The 18,925-nt window shown below is 48.7% G+C and overlaps 1 protein-coding gene across 1 annotated transcript; it reads left to right on the forward strand.

The window, feature by feature from the left end:
- The first annotated feature begins 574 nt into the window (after positions 1 to 574).
- Positions 575 to 16,815, forward strand: JPT2 (Jupiter microtubule associated homolog 2). The gene is made up of 5 exons (XM_057750437.1): positions 575 to 669; positions 5,905 to 6,044; positions 10,313 to 10,455; positions 13,303 to 13,348; positions 14,189 to 16,815. Exons 1-5 carry the CDS (start codon positions 626 to 628, stop codon positions 14,368 to 14,370), a joined length of 555 nt encoding a protein of 184 aa, XP_057606420.1. The 5' UTR covers positions 575 to 625; the 3' UTR covers positions 14,371 to 16,815.
- The last annotated feature ends 2,110 nt before the right edge of the window (positions 16,816 to 18,925 follow it).

Here is an 18,925-nt window from a genome sequence, read left to right on the forward strand (position 1 = left end):
GGCTGTCCACAGTGTAATGAGTAACAAAACGCTGAATGTATTTTATTTTTGCTTTTTTGAGCTAGAAATCAGACAGCTGGCACACTTTATCCTTTGCTTCCCGTTTCTGAGTTAGTCCTCTTGCCCCCACGACATGCAGGACAGAGGAACTGCGATTCCGTTTCCTTTGGCCACGCATCCACGTGCCATTGACTGGCTCGCGAAAACCAAGCATCTCCGGACAGGCTGGGCCCTGCTCGCGCTGCTCTGCACCCCTCGCGCGGGCGCTACGGGCCGTGGAGGCGGCCTAGAGGCAGCCCGGGGCTGCGGGGAGTACCGGCCAGGTGCCCGGATAGCTCCCGACCCCCCCCGGCTCGGGGAGGGGAGGGCCAGCCCCCACTGGCTTAGTGCCCAATGGCGGCACCCGGCGCTGTGAGCGGCATCTGCTCTCACCAATCGGCTGCGAGCGCGGTGCGGGCTCCTCCAAGCCTCCGTCTCGTGGGGCGGAGTCCGACCCCACGATAGGCTGTCGCAGCTTGACTGGCGTCGGCGGCGCCCAATGAGAGAGTGCAGGCGGGCTTCGGGCCGCGCGGGGCCGGCCGGGAAGGACGGCGAGGCGGGCGGGAGGCTCCGAGTGGCGGGCGACATGTTCCGGGCGCCGGAGAGCGAGGGTGGCCGGGCCGGCTTCAGGTGCGACGCGGGCGCGGCCACGGCCACGGCCACGTGGGGTGCGCGGGCTCGGCGGGACGGCGGCGGTGAGCTCACAGAGCCGGGGCCTCCGCGGCCGGGTCGAGGAGGTGGGCGCGCCCGCGGGACCGGGAGGCCTGAGGTGCGCCTTCCCGTGTGTCCGGTCCCAGCACGTGCTCCTTCATTGTCAAGCGTGCCGGGGACGCTGACCGAGCGGCCTGCTGCGGCTGGGCGGGCGTGGCGGCGCTGCTGGGGTCCTGCGACGTGTGCGCGCGTGGACGGACCTCGGGGCAAAGTCGCGTCCAGGGAGCCCTCTGCACTCCCGGCGGCGCCCTCCCCCATTTTACTGACAAGGAAACAGGCGGGACAGCAAGTGATGGAAGCAGAGATCCGAGTGGGTTTAAACGCTCAGGAACACACAGCAGCGCGCTTGCTTTCCTTTTGGTTTGTGGAGCACTGGGTTGTGGGAGTCGCATAGAGTTGCCAGAGCTGGAGGTGTCCTGCCGCTGGAGGAGCCAGCTTGCGTTCGAGCTGGTTCTTCAGATGCCTAAGTTTTCTTTATCGTGAACCTTTTCTGTGGCCCAGCCCCACAATAAAAGCAGAAGGGTGAGACGTCTGTTGAGGTAAATAGTACTTAAAAGAATTCTTTCAGCTGCTAAAATCCTTGTAAGTTTGTGGGAGTTAGGTCGGTATTCAATAATACTCCTAACCAAATAATCAGTCATTAACTCATGTAACAGTGACCACTCATCACTCCCGTCTGGATTGGGGCCGGAAGCTTATCCTGGAGTGCTCAGAATCAGTCAGGCTTCTGGTGCCCGAAAACTGCTTTGCACCCCCCCACACCAGCTGGGCAAAGGCTGCTTCTCAGCACTTTCTCCCTTGTGTTCACAAAGTACTCTCTTTGTTTACACAGCCTGGCACTGGATGCCCAGCAGACATTGGTCCAATTAGGGGATAGGTGCCACGAGTAATGCTGATGTGAGGCCGACTTCCAAGCTGTAGGAGAGTGCAGAGCTGGTGCCCTAAATTGATACCCACACTTCTTTGGGGCATTGGTTTTTAGAGAGGATGAGGAGAAAATTTTTCCTTTTAGGATGCTGGAGAAGGAAAACATGTCTTCTTAATTGGATGATTAATTGGAAGCTCCTGCCTGGGATCTGTTAGCAGCTTTGTCTTAAGGGAATTGACTAGCTCAAAAGGCCTTTTACTTAGCTGTGAAGGGAATCAAGTGTGACTAAGATTGCTGGGCCACATTTTCCTCTCTTAAGGCCCTACTTTTGTTTTCTTGCTGAAGGATTATCTGGTGTTAAAGGGATTTTGAACCATAAAAGCATGATGCTTTAGCCATCATTAATCTGAAGTCTCTTAAGCTGTGGGATGTATATTTGTAAAGAATTTAATCTAGGTCTGTTTTGCAGCTTCACTCCAAACCTGATGGGTCCCCTGTAGCTTTTCTGGGATACAGGGATAGGCTGTTAGGGGCGGGTGTGTCACGAGCATGGGCCCCTCCAGGTGAACGTCAGTGTTGCAGTCCCTGCCTCTGCTGGTGCTGTGGTCCACTTGAGCTGTGTGTGTTTTCTTGTCATGTGCCCCTTAGTTTCTCTTGTGTACTTTGAGTGTCTTCATTTAGATGTGTTGAAGGGGTACTACAAGAGGAAACATCCCCACATCATGAGGTTGTCCCCAAAATGGCTGAGCTACTGGTGTTCCCATCTCCCTCCTATAAGTAGGGTCGAAGTGATACCTACATGTGATAGTGAGCCTGTGAGGGCCACCTTGAGCCATTGTCACAGTTTCTGTTTTTTTTTTTTTTTGGCACACGGGCTTAGTTGCTCCGCGGCATGTGGGATCTTCCTGGAGCTGGGATCGAACCCGTGACCTCTGCATTGTCAGGCGGATTCTTAACCACTGCGCCACCTAGGAAGCCCCACAGTTTCTGTTTTTATGGAAATGTCTGTTTAACTCTGTTGGTTGAGACCCTGTTGGAACAGCCTGTGCTATTTGCTTGACTGCTACAAGGCTGTGTGACCCTAGTGCCTCCCTAGTGCCTTTGTGGTGGAGACGGTCGCTGCCTCTTCCCAGAAAGCTTGGCCATTGTGTGCAGTAATCTCTCTGCTACAACATTCTTGGGCACCACTTTCCTTCCCTTTCTTTCAAAGTAAAGTAAAATTCAGAAAATTACGCAAAATAATATATTTCTACCACCACAAATTACCATTTGACAGTTTCAAATAAATATCGCTCACCTCCTGTGCCTCCTGGAGACCACAAGCCTTACCTCCTCCAAAGGTGTCTTTGGAGTTCCAGTGACACCCGGTGCCTCTGTGGCATCACTTGCGCAGAACACAGAAACTGCCTCTGCACAGCTCTAGCCTTCTCAGCAAGCTGGGAGCGTCGCCAGGCCCAGGACCTGCTCTTACCTGTCTTTCCATCTATAGGGTCTGGTACAGGCCCACACGCAGTAGGTGCTCAGGGAATGTGCAGAGTTGGAGAGAAGCAAGCGGGGGAGGCCAGGGAGAGGCATGTATCCAGGGATGTGGAGTGTGAGAGGAGAGAGCTGGAGAGAGTTGTGTCCGGTCCGACGATCTGAGGGTTTGAAAGAAAAGCCTTATGTTTCAAATAAGTCAGTAAAATAGGAATTTTAGCTTATGCCAGTATGACTTGATGTTCAGTTCCATTCTTAGGATGGCAAATCTCCATCCCTTTTAACCAAGAGACCCAAGCCTGTTGGACCTGCTTGAAAATAGGCCAAGAAAAATCTGCAAATGTCATTGTATTGGGGCCACGTGATTTATAATGGATACTTTTTTTTTTTATCAAATCCTTAAAGAAATGCTAACTGCTGGACAGGCATCCCTGACCCCTTCCTTTAAGCCAGTGTGACTGAGCCCACATGGAAGGCCAGCTAGCCTGCTTGCTGCGCACTCAGCTTGGGTGGTGGTAACTGGCCTGCCTGCAGTCTCCATCCAGGCTAGTGGGCGCACTGATGGCCCTCAGAGCAGACGAGTGCTTTCTGCCATCCTGCTACAGCCAGAAAGCAGAGGACTCCGTTCCCTTTATTTTTAATTTTTTAATTTTTTAATATTAGTGACATTTTTTCTTTTTATTTATTTTTTATTTTTTTATATTATTATTATTTATTTATTTATTGGCTGTGTTCGGTCTTCATTGCTGCACACAGGCTTTCTCTAGTTGTGGCGAGCAGGGGCCACTCTTTGTTGTGTGCAGGCTCCCCATTGCTGTGGCTTCCCTTGTTGTGGAGCACGGGCTCTAGGCACGTGGGCTTCAGTAGTTGCGGCACATGGGCTCAATAGTTGTGGCTCACGGGCTCTAAAGCGCAGGCTCAATAGTTGTGGCACACGGGCCTAGTTGCTCCGTGGCGTGTGGGATCCTCCTGGAGCAGGAATCGAACCCGTGTCCCCTGCATTGGCAGGCGGATTCCCAGCCACCGCGCCACTTAGGAAGCCCCCGTTCCCTTTAAATGACAACAAATAATCAGCTCCACTTCTGGCTCTGTTGAGGAGACAGCATGCTAAACACCCTATTCTTCTAGTGTCTGCATCACTTCCGTGTGGCGAGAGCTCCGCAGTTTCACCTCTTTCTGAATGTCTGGGGTCACAGATGGTCCTCTTGCTTAGGACTGGCAAAAGAGCAGGTGCCACTCAGCTGTTTAAAACTCTGCTTTAAAATATGTTTGAAAATCTAGGTGTCCTGGGACTTCCCTGGCGGTCCACTCTAGTTAGGGTGCCTCGCTTCTACTGCAGGGGACACAGGTTCAGTCCCTGGTGGGAGGACTAAGATCCCACATGCTGCACTGCTCAGCCATAGGAGTCCTGAAAAGATGCATATGAATTCAGTGCGTTGCTGCCCTGCTACAGTAGATTGATGCTCTTGGGGTATCAGGGCAGAGCCTTATGGAATTTTCTTAATTCTTCAGTTATTGCAATAAAAAGTGACTGAAGGTCCTGCTCTTCCACTTCTGAAATATACAGTGTCCAAGTGCATGGCAGATTCCCAAGATCAAGACCACAGTAGATTCAGCTGGTGGTGACTGAGTGTGGGAATAGCACTGCTCTCTGTGGGTGTTTAATTAAAATCCACACTTGCAGGATGCCAGTGTATGCTGGGGATGACACTCTGCACATGCATTAATCTAAAGTGAACAGTGGTCCACCTGGTGTGTTCTGATCTTTCTGATGTTTAGTTTGTTGTTGGTCATACCAGCCCTTGGGACAGGAGACCATCAGCCTGGTGTAGATTCCCAAGACTCACATGGGTTAGTGGGGGTGGCGCTCCCCATGGTCTGAGCTGACACTTTCTGTTAGAAATGTGAGCCATATAAGGAATTGTAAATTTTCTAGCAGCCACATTTTAAAGAGTAAAAAAAGAATCAGGAAAAATTAAGTTTAATAGATATTATTCAACTTAATATATACAAAACATTATTTCAACATGTGATCAATACAGTTAGAGAGATATTTTGCCTTTTCTTTGTGCTGAGTCTTTGAAGTTCCGTGTGTAGCCTGCACCTATAGCACATCAGAACCCAGACCCACATGTCCAAGTGCCCACTGGCCACAGTGGCCAGTTGCTGCCCTTCTGAGGTCCCAGCGCTCTGTGTCAAGCTTGCTCTGTGGCTAAGTAGTGAGCTGCCCCGTCATTTTTTTCTAGAGGACATTGAGAGGAGTATTAGGGTGCAGTCTGAGCTCTGCAGCCAGACTGCCTAGGTCTGAGTCCTGGCTCTGCCACTTCCTTTGTGGCCCTCCTTGTGATTTCTCTTTATCTCAGATTCATCATCTGTGAAAATCATGCATACTTTGGAGGGTGGCCATGTCAGGTCCTTGGAACAAGAGCTGGCATGTATAACCTGAGCGAGTGCGAACCACAACACCCAGCACTATTGTCTGCTAATTAAAATGACTATTACACTCTACTGAACTGGCTCAGTTTGCCTGTTTTAGGGAAACTTTAATTTTACTAATGAGAGGTCACAGGAATAACATCAGAGCATGCACATCTCTAGAGGTCTTGGTGTAACCAAGATGTTCAGAGAAAACCTTTAAGAGAACTCAAGGGCAGGGAGGGAGGTTTGCCGTCCATCCACCTGGTGGGCCGTGGGCTCGTGCCATGGTGTGTGGTTTTCCCACAGACATCAGCCCTGACTGGCTGTGCCACAGCCCCTGGACGGTGGTGCCTGGGCCAGCCATCAGCCCCTCACACCCTCTCTGCTTGCAGGGCTGTGAAGCCCCCAGGAGGAGAGCCAGGAGATCGTCCAGAAGAAGCTGCGCCTCCACGCCGGCCCGACAGGATGGCATCTAATATTTTTGGACCAACTGAAGAACCTCAGAACATACCCAAAAGGACCAATCCCCCGGGTATGGGCTTTCGACTCCGTAGTCCTTTGGCCTCTATCTGTTCTTTTATGCTGCTCTTTTGAAAAGATTTTCTCTTTATTGATCCTTCCAAGTATTTTCTGGTGCAGGTCATCCCCTGCCACAGGGTCCCTGAGTGGAAGGGGAGTTTATCCTGACTTGTGCTTTGTGTCCTGAACTGGAGCTCCCCCTCATCTGTCAGCAGACACTGGCTGTGTATAGGCACTGAGGATACAAAGGCTGAGAGTGGGGTTCCGGTTCCCACCAGGGAGGCCCTCCAAGTTGTCCGTGGACTCCTTGAGGTTCTTGAAATTGCATGCAAAATGTGCATTTAGAGTATTTTTAATCAGATTTTTGGTGGGATTGAAACTAAAAAGGTGGCTCAGCCTGGCACACATCTGCGTGGCTCCTCAGTACTTACCCACCTTCCAGTGGCTCCAGTGGGAGGGAATCTCAGAAGAGTAGTTCTCTTGGCTGATGGATGGTCCGGCTGAGTGACCTCACAGTAATAGTTACCTGAGGAGCTTTCCCCTTTCTGTGTCCACGAGGGAAAAGCAAAGTTTGTTCCATCCTTAAAGATCTGAGAGGCCTGACACAGGAGTCATTATTTCAGACAAACAATGAAATCAGGCGGAACCAGAGCTGGAACTGTTCCCTACCCCACCCCAATTCTGGGTACAAATATTGCTTGACAACCTAGAGGAACAAAAGCAATAGATTCAAAGCTAGGTTTTTGTTTGGTTCTTTTCAGTGGTTGGGGGTGGAGGTAGGTGAGGAGGGGTGGAGGTTAGTGATGTCTTTGGATTTAGTTACAGCAGAGAAGCAGGTGTTTCTCACTGAGTAACATTCTCCTCTACCCAGCTGATGGGTGCTGGGCCAGGAGTTCTCAGCCCTGCACACCCTTTGTACCAGCGATGTGATGCGGCAGATAGACTCAAACCGGAGGCGCATGGGGGTGAGCGCCCCAGCCACCGTGGCCCTGGCTCGGCATCGAGCGCATCTGCAGCTGTCTCTGGGGCTTCGGGTCCTCTAGACAGTGTAGTGGCATGGGGCGGTACTGCTTTGCCAGGCCCTCAAAATCTCATGCTCCCCCAGCCCTCGTGTCCCATGGGCAGCCTGGGCCCCTCCTGACTGGAGAGGTAGAAAACCTGTGCATTGTGCACGGTCACAAGGTGCAGCGACAGCCACTGGACACCCTGTGCCCAAATGTCTGCTTCTCACAATCCTGTTATTTGGGGTTTGTTTTCTGTCCTGCCAAGTGCTCTGTGATGACAGTTGAACATTTAACAAATGCTGAAATCACCCCTCTGCCTGCTTCCATCACCCAAGAGTTCTTTTTAACTGATGAATGGATTAAGATAGAGTAACATTTTAAAAAGAAAGAGGAAGGAGGAAAGGGAAGGATGAAAGGAAAGAAGGAAGATCACCTGTGATGAATTGTCAGGGGCAGCCTGGAAGGGAACCTGTCCCCGCAGACGCCCAGGAGGGCCTGACTGAGCATGTGCGGAGCAGGGGCCTTGCCACCTGCCGTCATTGGAAGTTAACCCAGACTGGTCAGGTGCTGAGTTTCCTCTCCTCTTCTGGTTTAGACCTCCTCCTGACAGTGGCGACTGATGATGTTTGCTAGGGGTTGTGCTGAGTCATCTCCACAGCCTGGGGGGGGAGGTATGTTACCCCCTTTACAGAGGAGGAAGCTGAGGCTCGGGGTTCACTGGCCTGCCTGAGCCCACAGTTTGCTGGTGGCAGAACTAGCCTTTGGAAGCATGTTTTCCTGACTCAGGAACCCATGCTCCCAACTTACCTCCTGAATATACCAATTGGGGTAGGTTTCCTGAGATGGAATTGCTAGGCCAATTCAAAATGCAGGTGCTTTTACTGGTCTTCAGATGTGTCCTCAAGGACGTCAGCTGTGCTCACTTCCCACACTCTGCCAACACAGGGTCTCTCGTGATTTGGTTCTTTACAAAGTATATCTTGAATTTATTTTTCTTTAACTGTGAGTGAATTGAGCATCTTTTCCACCTTCAAAGCCGAATTTATCTTTCAGGTAAAATGTTGAGTAATGGACATGCAGTGTGATTACTTTTTATAAAGTTCAAAAACAGAACTGTGTTGTTTAGGGTTGGACATATACATGGTAAAACTAGAACAAGTTTGTAGTTTCCAGAAAATTTAGGCACAGAAACACACAGGTTTCTGGGAGCTGATAGCATTCTGTAATCACAGAATCATGTGATTATCCACGATCATCTGCAGTCGTTACTTGGGTGTTTGCTTTATTTATGTCTTAGGTCCTTTTCTGTGTCATGTTTCACAATTTTTAAAATGTTTTCAAGTGAGCAGTGCCTTTAGCCAAAAACTTCAAATTGAGTTATTTTTATCTTGCATTTTAAAATAAGCTGAACATGCATCTTAGAAAGAATTTACTTAAGCATGACCAGCAACAGTATGGTAACAGGCAGTGAGGGGGTGGCCTCAGGCAGTAGCTCTTCTCCACTTTGTGGTCCACGCATTTCTGCTGACAACACTCTGTTAGCAAGAGCAGCCCGGCAGCGTGACTGGGAGCTTCCTCTTCAGGCCCTGCTCCGCCCACTCCATGTGTGTCAACTCACTTATCCCACCTATGACCCCAGCCAGGTGCTGTCACGCAGTTGGGCAGCAGCTGAGCAGGACCCTGCCCTGCACTGAGCCCTGACCCCGCACTGTGCCGCCTGCCCCAGCCCGAGGGCTGCGCGTTCCTGGGAGGCCACGGCTGGGGCTAGAAGGCTTGTGGTCGGCCTCAAATGACACAAATGTGTGCGTCTTCCTGCGGTCAGTCCCACCCATTCTCTCAGCTTCTCCCATCCCAGAAAGGCTTCCCATCCTTGTGGAGCTGCGCTTTTTGTCCCCCGGATGACTGACCGGCACCCCGGAAGGCTTGCCGGGTCTTAGGGCTACGAGGGGACAAGCCCCCGTGGAGCCGCCGCCTCCTCCTCGGAGCTCCTTGCTGCTCGCACGGTGTGCTATCCACTGTGCTAACAGTGTGGGTTTTTACAGCCAAGAAGTGACTTTTTAATTTCTTGGAGACAGTCAACAAAGATCACAACTATAAAAATGAGCACATTTAGGAGTCCTATGCCCCCGCACCACAGCCACCCCATTTCCTGAGCAGACAGCCCCCAGAGGGGACCACTTTGGGGAGAGGGAAGTAGAGCAGCCACCACCCTTTATTCAGATAGACAGATAAGAATACCCTTCCTTTTACAGTAAGACACTGCATGCTGTCCAGATTGTTGTGCACCGTTTTCACTGAATGGTGCGTCCAGGGGATGCTTCTTTAGCAAACACTCACTGAGCATTTGTGTCCCCAGCGTTGTCGTAAGCATTTGACACACGAGCGACAGTCAGTCATTGAATCCCCTCGCAGCACCGTGAGGAAGGGCCTCTCACCTCCACCATTTGAAGGGTAAGGAATGTGGGACGCAGAGGAGCCAAGCAACTTGTGTCTGGTCTTACAGCCATTTGTGGACGCCCCTTCTTTCTCCTGTAAGATTATCAATCTTGGCGGGCACTCAGTGGAACAGAGGTGCTGGTGTTTGCTGAGTGCAGAGGTTGACAGACTGGCGTCTTTCCATTTAATGTCAGCATTTACTTCTCATGTCTGTGCCTTAGCCATCAGCTTATAAGAACTTACAGCTGAGATGCATACGTTCATTGTAGCTCATCAAATCATTTCTATTTGGCAGCAAAGATGTTAAATGGCTATAATTCACTGCTATATCTAGTTGTCACTGGAAGTTCCAGCCAGATTGAGGTGAGGAGAGTGGCTAATAAATGACGTTTTTCAGATTGCAGGTTTGCCTTGAATAGGGCATGGTATTAATTCAGTTCTGTCTCGCGTCACAATTTAGCAGCTGTTTGCTTTTAATCTATGAAAGCACTTTTCATGGGTTTAATGCAGAAGATTTTTCAGCAGGAAAACATGAAAAGTTCAGGGTTGAGGAAATTCTAGAGGGGAAGATGCTGTTTTGTGCCATCTTACCGTCTTGCCCCTAGAGGCCAGGCTGGTGCAGCTCAGTTCTCATGATGAAGGCCCCAGCTGGGCCCTGGGAAAGGGACTGGGTTTGACGTGGGTCTTTAGGGATCCTCATCAGCCTGATCCCCCCCACCCTCGTTGGCCTGAACTCAGGGCTGGCACTGGGGTGTCACCACGAGAGGAGGTCTCTGAAGTAACGCGTGTGGAGGGGGGGGTGAATGTTCCGGGTTGCTGACCATTCTGATTGTCTCTGCAGGGGGGAAAGGAAGTGGTATATTTGACGAATCCACACCTGTGCAGACTCGACAGCGTCTGAACCCACCTGGTGGGAAGACCAGTGACATTTTTGGGTCCCCAGTCACTGCTACTTCACCCATGGCACACCCAAACAAACCCAAGGTACGGGCCAGATGGCAGACACGAGAGGAAGAAAAGCAAAACTTGAGCCAAGTACTCGTTTAAAAAGGCTCTGAGGCAGGTATGACATGTCGTTAGGAAGAGACAGATGGGTGGCATTGTGTTTCCTGGCTGCAGTCATTAGTCATCAAGTTTCAGAGCTCCCCTGAGTCATTGGAGGAATGCATTCCAGCCTTGTGATGACTGGAGCCCTGGGGAACACTGGTGGCAGGGGCGGCCCACAGCAGGTAGGCTGCTGCCCTTCTCTGCACATCATGGAGTGATGCTGAGGGTATTTATAAAACTGACGTAAAACGGGAGTTTATCTCTGATAAACATTTCACTATTTTTAGTGGTCATCAATAAGTACAGTAACTGCAGTGGATTAAAATTCACCAAATACTTAGGATTTATGGGTTCCTGATAACATTTGTAAAAATCTAATTTGTCACCTTTGGAGAATGGCAGAGGACCATCTGGAAAACTGCTGACAGATAGAATCAAGCACTTAGCCAGTGTTTCTTGTGTGAACCATACCTCAGGATGACAGCTGTTGAGGAAAGTTTCCTCTTATAAAAGTATTCCAGCCCCTAAATGAAGAAGTAACAAAAGGATTCAAATATCACCATTTTGCAAACTTGAAATTGTACATCTGGGCGGTGATCATCAGTTGGCTGCTAACGTCACAAAACAAGACACCTCCAAAAATCAGGGGTCTTGTGATGGAAGTCCATCCTGGACCACCTTTGAATTCTCATGAAAACAACCAAGCCTGAATCAGACCAAGCCTCATATTAATCGACACCACAGGGATTCAGTCAGAGTAACGCAAAATAAGGCGGCTACATGGAGTCAATGGGGCAGATCCTAGATATTTTTTAAAAGACTGAAGATTGCTGTCCCTATCAAAATTCCAACAGTGGTGTGGTTTGGTTTTTTTATTTGTTTTTGTTTGTGGTGTTTTGTTTGTTTTTGAAAAAGTGGAAAGACCTATCCTAAAATTCATACGGAATCTCAAGGGACCCTGAATAGCCAAACAGTCTTGAAAATGAAGAACAGAACCGGAGGCTCACACTTACCAGTCTCAGAGCTCCCTACAGAGCTACAGGCATCCAAACAGCGCGCTGCTGGCGCGTAGACCAACGGGATAGAACTGAGAGCCGAGAAATAACTCTCACCTCTGTGGTTCATTGATATTTCCATAGAGTGCCAGGATCATTCATGGGGGGAGAGCAGTCTCTCCGACAAATCGTGCTGGGAATGAACTTCATTAAAATTAAAAACTTTTATGCCTCAAAAGATGCTATTAAGAGAATGAAAAGACAATGCACAGAATGGGAGAAAGTATTTGCAAATCACATATCTGATAAACATTTGCTATCTAGGGACTTTCCTGGTGGCACAGTGGCTAAGACTCTTGTGCTCCCAATGCAGGGGGCCCATGTTTGATCCCTGGTCAGGGAACTAGGTCCCCACATGCTGCAACTAAAGATCCTGCATGCAGCAACAAAGATCCTGTGTGATGCAACTAAGACCTGGTGCAGCCAAATAAATAAATAGATAAATATTAAAAAAAAAAAAGTTTGCTATCTAGCCAGAATATGTAAAGAACATCTACAATTCAGCAACAAAAAGACAACCACGTTCAAAAGTGGGCAAAGGCAAGGGGGAGGGGTGGAGTGGGAGTTTGGGGTCAGAGGATGCAAACTTAAATATAGAATGGATGAACAACGAGGTCCTGCTGTACAGCACAGGGAAGTATATTCAGTATCCTGTGATAAACCATAATGGAAAAGAGTATGAAAAAGAACATATGTGTATGTGTAAGTGAATCACTGTGCTGTACAGCAAAAATTAACACATTATAAATCAACTATACTTGAATAAAATAAATTTTTTAAAAATAAAACAAAAATTTCAGAACACCCCCCCACCCAAAAAAAAGGGGAAAAGATTTGAAAAGACATTTCTCCAAGGAAGACATACAAATGGTCAATCAGCACGTGAAAAGATGCTCAACATCCTTAGGGAAATGCAAATCAAAATCACAGTCAATACTACTCCACACCCACTAGGATGGCTATTATCAAAAAAAATGGAAAACAAGAAATGGTAAGAATGTGGAGAAATTGGAACCCTCATACACTACTCTTGGGAATGTATAATAGTGCGGCTGCTGTGCAAAACAGTTTGGCAGTTTCTGAAGAAGTTAAACAGAATTTACTGTATGACCCAGCAATTTTACTCTTAGGTGTATAGTCCCAATTGTGTAAACAAGAACTCAGATACTTGCACACTTACACAATAACTGAAGAGTGGAAACAACCCAGGTGTCCATTAGTGGATGAACAGAGTGTGTTGGGCTGTACACACGTGATGGTATGTTATTCAGCCCTAAAGAGGAGTGAAGTTCTGACACAGTGCAACACAGATGGGCCATGAGAACACATGCTGAGTTTAAACTTGACTACGTGTTAGACATTTAAGGAGTCATTAATTTTGTATTTGTGAGAGAGTTTTTAAAGAGCCACATATTGAAATATTTATGGACAAATGAAGTATGGCATTTGCTTTCAAATAATCCCATGAGGGGGTGGAGGGCTAGAAGTTGGGAGGCCCGTGTGGCTGAGACCAGAATGGAGGCCAGGGAGCTGATGTTACTTGCTGTGAAGTAGTTACCTAGGGGCTCATGAGGCTCTTCTCTCTGATTTGTTTATGGTTAAAATTGTCCAGATAAAAACTTTTTAAAGGTAAAAATAGACCTAGGTTGTCCGTGTCTTTGCCATTGCCCGCCTGAGCGAGGTAGGAGGTGTCTGAGTCGCAGACTGACCTGGGTTTGCCTTGTTGCAGGACCACGTGTTCCTGTGTGAGGGAGAGGACACGCCGGGCCTTAGAGGTGAGCTTGTTTTCTGTCCCTTCCCTGGGTTCGCGCTCTGCAGGGGCTGCGGGAGGGTGGAGAAGGAGAACCCTGTGCCCCTCAACCTGCTGATGAAGACAGCAGAGTTGTGACTGCAGGAGGGGCTTGTGTTGGAAGGAGGCAGGGGCAATGGGCTCAGTTACTTCTGGTGAGTGTTCCCACTGGCTCTTCTGCACCTCTTGTCAGTGCCTAAGGCCAGGGCATCCTCTTCTAGAAGCTGATCTCGTGTAGTGAAGGGCGGGGGTCCAAAGCCTTCAACAAACTCGTGACCAAGGGCAGCACTGGGAGACCTGGCAGAAGAGAAGAACATGAAGGAGAGCGAGGAGGAAGATGGGGGGGTGAGGAGGAGCAGTGTGGGGCTGTGCAGTGGGGGGCGCGGCCTTCCCAGTGGGTCACCCCACGTGAGCTGCCCCGCTCGTGGTCCCCTGAGCTGACTGCGGGCACTGACTTATGCCCTCGGGTCACCATTTCTCTCGGTTGATGAAGAGATGGGAATTCTTCATCCAGAAAGTCCAGAGTAACCCTGTCTCTTGAGTAATCCTGCCTTGCTTTGCCAGGCCCTACACTTAAGACAGCTCACGTTGTGAAGTTTCCTTTTCATACTTGTGGTAGGAGGGAGGGCCGTGGAGTCCAGCAAGCAGCGTGGAGACTATCCCTCGGGATTTCTCCAAGCACGTTTCAACACTGACCCAGCTTCAGCCCAGCCCTGGGGCAGGTGGAACCTGCTCTGCTTCCCTCTCATCTCCCCGCATGGCGTGCTCTTGCCTGTCGGATGGTGGGTAGCCTCTAACAGGACACTGTGCTGACTTTGTCCTGCAGCCGCAGCCAGCACATCACCCAGACAGGAGCCAGGCGAGCCCGGTGGCCCGAGAGAAACAGCCCGCGCCCAGGAGCCCGTGCCCGCCGTAGATAGCCACGAGCCCAGGCTGGGCCCGCGGCCTCGCTCCCACAACAAAGTCCTGAACCCTCCTGGAGGCAAGTCCAGCATCTCCTTCTACTAAGATGCTGCTGCGTACCCCACAGCCAGACGAGACACTCGAGAGATAGGATTTCAAAAGTATAGTTTCTTTAGCCCGAAGGAGTGGGGTGGGGAGAGGGTCTATTGGGTGGACACCTGAAGCTGCTGCTCTAGCTCCACTGCCATCATGAGACGGCCAGAACCTCGCCTCCCGCCTCCCAGACACCAAGGGAAGAAATGTGATCCCTGGTGTGAGAGGAGCCCTCCAGTGGGCGGGCGGGGAGGTGGTGCCAGGGCAGGTGCTCCTGAGGAGTGGGGTCTTCACGTCCTTGGTGTGTTGGCTAGTTGGGTATCTAGGAATCACTAACAGTAGCAGAGTTTAAAGCCTTTGAGAGAAAACCAAAAACCATGTGTCCATTGCTGTGGGACGGAAGAGCAAGACATGCTGAAACCCTAGTGGGTGGGCATCTGAGTAGATCCCCCAGTCTCTGACGCCGTTAACCTTTGTGAACACGGTCTCTGTTCCTGGGACGTCAGCCCTAGTGGTTTCACTTCCATTCCACAGATTTTCTTGCAACATCTTTATTGCTTTTCCTCAGCAGCTGTCAACAAAAAACCAAAATGTTGTTCTCAGTCTTATGCTTTATGGAAAGATTTTGTACGCTGATCTTCCGAGGTGCCCTGCTTCTGCCCTCTCAAACTTTGGCCAGGTCTTACATAGGACTCTCTGCCTTTCTTCTGTGAGAGGCTGGTCTGGGACTCTCTACAGGTGGTTTTGCTTGTGAATTCTTCCCTTTTTCCTCCTCAGCCTTAAGTCTAGGCCTTTGCTCCTCACCAGTGATATGGATAGTTCCCTTCACCAGCGACACTTCTTCCTGTCTGCAAGGCCACTAACTTCTGCAGGACTTTAAAACTACCCAGATATATTCCAGATAATGTGGCTGTTTAAACCCTTCGTTGTCTTCCTTTCTGTTCCTGCTGGTGGTGGGAAGAAGAGATGCTTGAGAACCTTGGGTTCTTAGGTTTGAATTCTTTTGTAATATCTCAAGACCTGTTCTCAAGTACCAGCTTTACATCAGTACTCTTGACTCTGGTCTGTTTCTGACACCTTTCTAGAAAAAGTCCATTGCTCAGGTACACCAAAGAGGAGGGAACTTTTCTTAGTCCACCCTTTATAAAGCTTTGCAGAACCTCTGGGCCATATTTACAGTTTCCAGACGAGGCTTAGAGGACTTAGGCCAGGAAATTAAATCGTTCGGCAGTAAAGTCTCAGCTGACCCATTCCATGGTGTTTACAGCAAAGATAACAGGCTGGCAAGAGTCATGCTGCTATAATCTGTCAGGTGAAAGTATCTCCCATCGAGCCTCTAGTGGTCTACAGTGTCGGTGCCTGTACTGCAGTCACTTGGGACCAACAGTTTGAGGGTCACTACTGGTACAAGTGCCTACAAAGCTAATGCAGGTGCTAGAAATGTCTTCGTCGTTATTAAAATGTAGTCACACTCCTAGCGGCCTGGACACTCAAGTGCCTGCAGGAGCTCCCCGCTGAGTGCTGGGGGTTTGCGTGGTGCTTTGCCAACCAAAGACCTTTTTTGTCCCCCTGCTGACTTTGGAGCTGAGAAATACTCATTCCACGTGACTCTATCAAGTGCTTCCTGTCTCCGTCCTTCAAATGGTCGTGTATAAGAAAGTTGTCTGGAATTCAGAGCATGTTTTCCCCATTGAAAATGTCATACATGGTTAGCTTTTAAGCTCAAACACACTAACTTATTTAACTTACAATGAGATGTTCCAAAGGTAGAAATGCATTGCTATTTATAACTGTTTTGTTTTTTAATATACAAGAAAATGATTTGCGAATTCCAAATTGGATTGCCAAGAAGACCCTGACCTGCTGCTGGCCCTCAGGGCTTCAGCCTCCCCATCAGTCATATGAGGGGAAGAGCTTTCTAGATCTGTCCCCTGGCAGGGACTTCTGGGGCAGAGCTGGGGGTAGACACCTGGGGGAAGGAGGAAAACACAACCAGAGCAGAGCCTCTGGGGAGCAGTGACCACATCGGCTTACTTTTGTCCCCATCTTCCCTTTTCCTTTCCGTCCTTGGGGCCGTGGGTGTGGGTTTAGAGAGCCTGAGTAGTCTGGTCACTGGGAAGAGTGGCAGAAAAGTTTTTGCTCCTTTGCACCTGATGGGGGGGGGCCGTTTGTATTTGGAAAATGCTCTGTACATTGGGGACTGCCTGTATTTGGAAGATTCATTAACTCTTAGCATCCTTTTCTCAGCCTCCAAGCTGCATTGAGAAATTACTAGTCTGTATTTTTATTAAGCCTTAAAACTTTTTTAATGTGCATTTGGTGCCAACTTTTTTGTAAAGCTGTATCAAAAACAACAAATCTGTGCTCACATTGCAATGTAACTTTGAGAGGAGCATTCTGTTATTTTTACACAGCAGGAGTGGGTGTAGCCCTTGAATTAAACTTAGCAATCACGTACTTGGAGTCTTTGCCTGTTGGTTGGTTGTGTTGTGTGTGTGTGTGTGTGCGCGCAGGAGCGCATATGCTCACGTGTTCCCTCCACGTCCATTCTCCAGAGTGCCTGAACTCTGCTCCTTCCCTAACAGCTTTTCATTGAAGGGGTTTGTCTTTTTTATTAAAACAAAACCAAACCAGAAGATGCCCAAGTTAATCTTCTCAAATTTATGGATTTAAGGTTTTTCTTATTTGAAAACCAAAGACTTAGCTTCAAATAAAATGGACAGGAATATGGCAGTGTTCTTTTTGGTTTCTGTAAACTGAACCACTTGTTTTCCTGAAGAACTTGCCTCTGAGTTGACTTTGAAACTGCCATGAAAGCCTGGCAGTGAGTATATGAAGTGCTGAACTATTAGAATCTGCCTGCAGATTCAAGTCCTGTAGAGAAAACACGGATTGTTTTTCCTTTTTATATAGTAGCTATTTTTATATGTCCTACATGCAAACTTAATATCCTTATGTGCATTATGAGGACTCAGGGTGATTGAGTCTCTCAGACTGCCTGCCTGGAGAGCCCCCCTAGAGGAAGCTTCACATTCTACCCGCTGCATCAGGGCCAACTAACAGGATAGCACTTCAGAAAGAAACCCAACATGGGTGACCTGGCACTGTCATCACTTGTTCATCTGAGAACATGTTCCCAGAACTGGGCTAGGCATCGGCACCAGTACATCACCTATTTGTAGCAGCTGCTCCAGCTGCAGGTGAGCACTGAGGTCTCAGGGTCACAGCCTGTTTGTCTCCAGAGACCAGGCAGTGGCTGAGTCAGAGGACCAAGGTGCCTCTCCTGCGTTATGGTGAAGAAGTGAAAAACATCTAAGGGTTCCCTCTTCATTTCCTGTGCCTCGTCCAGAAACACACTGGCTCTCTGGACGGAGGATGACTAGTTCTAACATCTTTGTGACTCGAACCTTGCAGGGATGTCTATACCTCCTCCTATGTTATTCCATTCATTTCTTCCGAACTCATTATATATTAATCCTTAGCATTCTTGGAGCTCATGAATGAAATATCCATGTTCTATGTGTGACTACAAAGTGCTATCTAAACTTCAACTTAGGGGCTTCCTAGGTGGTGCAGTGGTTAAGAATCCGCCTGCCAATGCAGAGGTCACGGGTTCGTTCCCAGCTCCAGGAAGATCCCACATGCCGCGGAGCAACTAAGCCCGTGTGCCAAAAAAAAAAAAGAAGTAAACTTCAACTTAGGAAGAAATGAGAGGGACATTATAGGGACCTAGGTGACTTTTTAGCAGGCATTAGGGGTAGATACTTAGAAATTGAAGTATTGATAGAACTTTTGAAACGTGTGCCTATCTTACATTTTTGGGGTCTTGTAAAAGTTGAATAGCAAATGATCTTTACAAATCTGAAAGGAAGCAAGTTCTGATTGTTAGCTTGAGCTCTCAAGAATACTAGTATTCTTCAGTAAGCATCAAGAATTACCCAGCATACCATTTTGTTAAAACTTCATTTTCATTTATGACCGGACTCCTGTCTATATTTTGAGATTTGCACCTCGATATAAGAAACAGTATAAATAGGGTAAATAACTGGACATTTGGACACTTTTATGGCAGGGACAGGGAGGGGCTAACCCTGTTAAGACATCAAGAGGTCACACACTCCCCATCTTTGGGACAAGGGAGACACTACGCATGCGTAAAAGCCTTCATGGGGTCAAAAAGGCACGGGATGCCAGACCATAGTAAGTCTTGCTATGTGTCTTCCAGAGGCCTTTGCGATAGGATTCATATAAATAGAGGGGTGCCTGCGCACCCAGGGGAGGGTCCAGAGGCAAATTTACCCTGGGGTCAAAACAATATGATTGGCCAAGAAGGAAACAAAGACCCAGAAGACCACCCCTTTATAAAGAGTTTAAATTCCCCAAATGTGCGACTCTGGGGACTCTCCCTGAGCTCACCCTTGCATCTTTCCGCATGTACTTTGCTTTTCCAATAAATTTTTTTACTTTTCTCTTTAAGAACAAAAACAACACACTTCTTTAACTGGTTTCAAGTAATAAATATGCCCAAACATGTTAGTAATAGAAACTAATAAGGTTGATGCCAAGT

The sequence above is a fragment of the Hippopotamus amphibius genome, chromosome 9, assembly GCF_030028045.1.
Source record: "Hippopotamus amphibius kiboko isolate mHipAmp2 chromosome 9, mHipAmp2.hap2, whole genome shotgun sequence".
NCBI classification, from domain to species: domain Eukaryota; kingdom Metazoa; phylum Chordata; class Mammalia; order Artiodactyla; family Hippopotamidae; genus Hippopotamus; species Hippopotamus amphibius.

Coding starts and splice junctions, on each gene's coding strand:
- JPT2 (XM_057750437.1), top strand. CDS start 626: ATGTTCCGGGCGCCGGAGAGCGAGGGTGGCCGGGCCGGCTTCAG. Junction 670..5,904: donor GGTGGCCGGGCCGGCTTCAG/GTGCGACGCGGG, acceptor CTCTGCTTGCAG/GGCTGTGAAGCCCCCAGGAG. Junction 13,349..14,188: donor GGACACGCCGGGCCTTAGAG/GTGAGCTTGTTT, acceptor TTTGTCCTGCAG/CCGCAGCCAGCACATCACCC.